The sequence below is a fragment of the Cibotium barometz genome, chromosome 14, assembly GCF_041138505.1.
Source record: "Cibotium barometz isolate CiBa-2024 chromosome 14, ASM4113850v1, whole genome shotgun sequence".
NCBI classification, from domain to species: domain Eukaryota; kingdom Viridiplantae; phylum Streptophyta; class Polypodiopsida; order Cyatheales; family Cibotiaceae; genus Cibotium; species Cibotium barometz.
In genome coordinates, this window is record NC_141059.1 from 41,652,682 (window position 1) to 41,657,190 (window position 4,509).

General features: G+C 44.8%; 1 protein-coding gene across 1 annotated transcript; it reads left to right on the forward strand.

Moving 5' to 3' along the window:
- Positions 1–331: 331 nt before the first annotated feature.
- ABCF4 (general control non-repressible 4) lies at positions 332–2,944 on the forward strand. Its single transcript, XM_086808619.1, has one exon. It carries the CDS (start codon positions 442–444, stop codon positions 2,650–2,652), a length of 2,211 nt encoding a protein of 736 aa, XP_086664745.1. The 5' UTR covers positions 332–441; the 3' UTR covers positions 2,653–2,944.
- The last annotated feature ends 1,565 nt before the right edge of the window (positions 2,945–4,509 follow it).

Sequence of the window (4,509 nt, forward strand, 5' to 3'; positions counted from 1 at the left end):
TGATTCTCTCCACCTCTCCCAGAATATCTCCACACTTCCTAAATCTTCTCATGCTACCCTTTATTCTCTCCCAGTAGATTCTTCTTACCTTTTCACAGGTTCTCTCACATTTACAGATTCTCTTTTACAGCCTCTAACCAAGGGCTTGTTCCCGCACACACCCTATTCAGTTGTATATTTCAACATTCCTCGGGTTTCTCCTATTTTTTGCCCCTTCTCCTTGCTCTTCGTACTTGCACACACTCATCTATATCTAAAATTTCCGAAGGGGAGTTCATGTTAAACTACTCGCAAGGCATACTATATTTTTTAATATTTTCAAAATTACTTTTTTTTTTTTTCATGTCGACCATGTAAGATCACCGACCTATGTGGACTCCCGATGTAGGAGGACTCAAGGTTACGTGAATCTCATTATCTTCCTCCGAGAAGAAACCATCCATGCCTGTGGCTATGGGCAAGAACAAGGACGGCCCTCCTGCACACGCCAAGGGCTCCTCTAAGGACGGCAAGAAGGAGCAGCAGCAGCAGCCGCCCAAGAAGGAGCGCCTCTCCGTTTCTGCTTTTCTCGCCAGCCTCGACACCAAGAAAGAAGGCCCCAGCAAACCTAAACCTAAAAGCAAGCCCAAGAGAGAGAACAACTACACCTCCGGCATCGATCTGCCCCCATCCGACGACGAAGAAGAAGATGAAGTAAACGATGAGGGCAGCAGCGATCGCGAAGTAGAGACTGCAAAGCATAGGTCTGCACTTAAGCCCGATATAGGGTCAGGGTTAGGATTTTCCGACAGAGAGGCTAAGAAGAAGGAGAAGAAAGAGCAGATTGCTGCGCAGGTGGCCGAACTGGCGAAGCAGGAGGCTCTGAAGGACGACGGCAGCGCCTTCTCTGTGGTGATTGGAACCAGGACCTCTGTGCTCGAAGGGGATGCAGATGCAGATGCCAACCTTAAGGACATCTCCATTGACAGCTTCTCAGTCTCTGCCCGAGGTAAGGAGCTTCTCAAGAATGCTTCCTTGAAGATCTCCCATGGTCGCCGCTATGGCCTAGTCGGTCCCAACGGTAAAGGTAAATCTACCCTCCTCAAGCTCCTGGCATGGCGTAAGATCCCTGTCCCCAGGAACATTGATATCCTCTTGGTAGAACAGGAGGTTGTTGGGGATAACAGATCTGCTTTAGAGGCCGTGGTTGCTGCTAATGAAGAACTCATCAGGCTCAGAGAAGAGGCAACCAGGTTGCAAAACCTTACCCTTGATGATGATGATGAAGATGATGGTAAAGAGAGGGATCCTGAAGCAGACAGTGCCCCTGAGAAGCTGACAGAAGTGTATGAGAAACTCCAGGATATGGGATCAGATGCTGCTGAGGCGCATGCTTCAAAGATCTTAGCGGGTTTGGGGTTCACCAAGGTTATGCAGATGCGGCCGACAAAGTCTTTTAGTGGTGGTTGGAGGATGAGAATCTCTCTGGCACGGGCGTTGTTTGTGCAGCCAACTTTGCTACTGCTTGATGAACCCACTAATCATCTGGATCTGAGAGCTGTGTTGTGGTTGGACGAGTATCTCTACAGGTGGAAGAAGACCTTGGTGGTGGTGTCACATGACCGGGACTTCCTCAACTCTGTTTGCACTGATATCATCCATCTCCATGATGAAAAGCTGCATTTCTATCGTGGCAATTTTGATGCTTTTGAGGCAGGTTATGAGCAGAAGCGCAAGGAAAACAATAAAAAGTTTGAGACCTATGACAAACAATTGAAGGCAGCCAAGCGTAGTGGGAGCAAGGCACAGCAGGATAAAGTGAAGGACAGGGCAAAGTTTGCAGCTGGGAAGGAAGCACGTGCAAAGGGGAAAGGAAAGGCAGGTGCGGCAGATGATGATGAGCCAGCTTTGGAGGCACCTAAAAAATGGAGGGATTACAGTGTGGTGTTCCATTTTCCTGAGCCCACAGAGCTTACTCCACCTCTTCTTCAACTCATTGAGGTTCATTTCAGCTATCCTGGACGGGAAGATTTTGCTCTCAAGGGAGTTGATGTGGGGATTGATATGGGCACACGAGTAGCCATAATTGGCCCTAATGGTGCCGGTAAATCTACTCTTCTAAACTTGCTTGCAGGTGATCTTAAGCCTTTAGAGGGGGAATCTAGGAGAAGCCAGAAACTCAGAATTGGCCGATACTCTCAGCACTTTGTTGATCTGCTCACAATGGATGAAACTCCTGTCCAGTATTTGCTGCGGCTTTATCCAGATCAAGAAGGCCCTAGTAAGCAGGAGACTGTACGTGCAAAGCTTGGAAAGTTTGGCTTACCCAGCCACAATCATCTCACACCCATTGTGAAGCTTTCTGGGGGGCAGAAAGCACGGGTGGTTTTCACTTCCATTTCCATGGCTAAACCTCATATTTTGCTATTGGATGAACCCACAAACCATTTGGACATGCAGAGTATTGATGCTTTAGCAGATGCATTGGATGAGTTTTCAGGTGGGGTTGTGCTGGTCAGTCACGATTCCCGCCTGATTTCTCGAGTCTGTGAAGATGAAGAAAGGAGTGAGATATGGGTTGTGGAAGATGGTGCTGTGAGAAGGTATCCAGGTACATTTGAGGAGTACAAGTCTGAGTTGCAAAGAGAGATACGAGCTGAAGTTGATGAATGAACAGTATGGAGAGGTTTACTTATTTTCAGGCGGGATTATACCTTGAAAGAACTGTTTTTTTGGTTAAATTTTCTGAAAGTACTTTTTGTAGTTGGTACTAAAGCTGCAAAGCTATACCAGCTTTGTGTATCTTAAGTATGGATGTAACCCTGTTAAAGTATGACATGCTAGTTGGTGTGGAAGCTGCTTTGAGTGTTCTGCTAGTACAGGCCCTTTGGTTTTCTAACAGCTTCAACAAACATTATTATGAAATTGTTTTTTTATATGCAAGTAATTTTATGGTTATGCCTTAGTCATGCATTATGGTTATCAAATGTAGCTGCTGCATTATTATGGTGCAACCCTCGTAACTTCTAAGGGTTGCAATGCACACTGCAAAAAGCTTACTCGAGCAGTCACATGCAAGTATATGTTTTTCAAATCTTGTATTGCATTTAGGGTTTGTGAATTCTGCTGCATACCTCAAGTCAGCTTGTGAAAATTCTCTTTTGGCATGTTTTCTGTCTTTTGTTAAGGTCAATCTATATCTGTGATGAGTGGCTTTTGCACGCAGCCTTTTCTCAAATGTTGCCTTCCTCAGTTTCTTGATTTTGTGGTTGCACTTTTCTTGTGGTCTGAAAAAACGAAGGCCTTTTTTTAAAAAATAGGAAAATATCCAGCCTATGAAGGGATCGGTGTATTGTTCTTTACGTGGCTGTATTGGTTTTCTTTAAGCAAATGTATGTCACAAGATATGGATAAAGGTTTAAAGGGTTTCATGTCCATGTGGATTCCCGCCATGGGATGTGAGGGGAAGCTTGCAAAAGTAGTCATAGTAATAGTTTTGGTCAAACAATTTGGGGATGAATTGATAACATAACTGTTCTGCAGAGTGATATACTAAAGGCTCCAGGCTAAAAATCAGGGGCGAATTTTAGCCCAAGGGCTGTTTTAAAAGATATTTATAAGATATTTTTAGCCTATAAAAATTCATTTCATTCATTCATAATGGTCAATTTCGCCTGCCATTTTGAAGAGGGGAATTCGTTTTCATATTGCCATCAAGGATCTTTTGTGGCTCCTCTCCTGCAATAAAGTGGGGGTATCAGGGGATGCTGCCTTTGCCACGGTCTCTAGTCCTGCCCCTCAGGAACTTCTGCGTTTAGCAAAGGTTTGCGGCTGTTCATTGTCCTAAATCTGACAAGATCTCTCATGTAGGTAGGTCGGTCTTTTTGATGCTTGTTTCTTGCCTTCAAAAATCAAATCTTTGCAATTTTCAGAGGAGCTGCTGAGGGCAGAACTGTACTAGCCATCTCATATTTGACCGCAGGAGGGTTGCTGCTACATGGGAAGGTGAGGGAGGCAGTGAATCAAGGGAAGCTTGTGCCTGATGAGATCATTCTAGAGCTCTTGTGAAATTGCTTTGGACAGGTGGGAGCATGTTTTGATAGAGTTAATGCATGTTTTGACAGCTAGGTACAAGTGGAGCTCTTGTTGAATTGCTTGCGTCAATTAAATATTGCATGTTTTGATGCTAATAAAACAGGAGCTTGCCGTTTTCTCTAATTGAATACTATAAACTCTTGTGGTTTTTAAGCCCCAATTTTGATGTTGGATATCTGCATACCAATCATGAACAACAAGGTCTTTCATCCAGCTTTCACAACAAACCCCCCCCCCCCCCCCCCCCCCCCCCCCCAAACACACACACACACACGCTCGCACTCACTCTTCACTTACACTTTAGTAGACTTTTAAGCTTACCCTTGTATGGAGCTTACTAGACGCAAGGATGCAAGCCATTGATTTGGTTTAATAATATCAATGCAATAGAGGTTGTGCTTCTATCAGGAGTCCCTGCATCTGAGAACAGCTGCA

Excerpts from the sequence above, each read along its gene's own strand:
- ABCF4 (XM_086808619.1), top strand. The coding sequence starts at position 442 with ATGCCTGTGGCTATGGGCAAGAACAAGGACGGCCCTCCTGCACACGCC.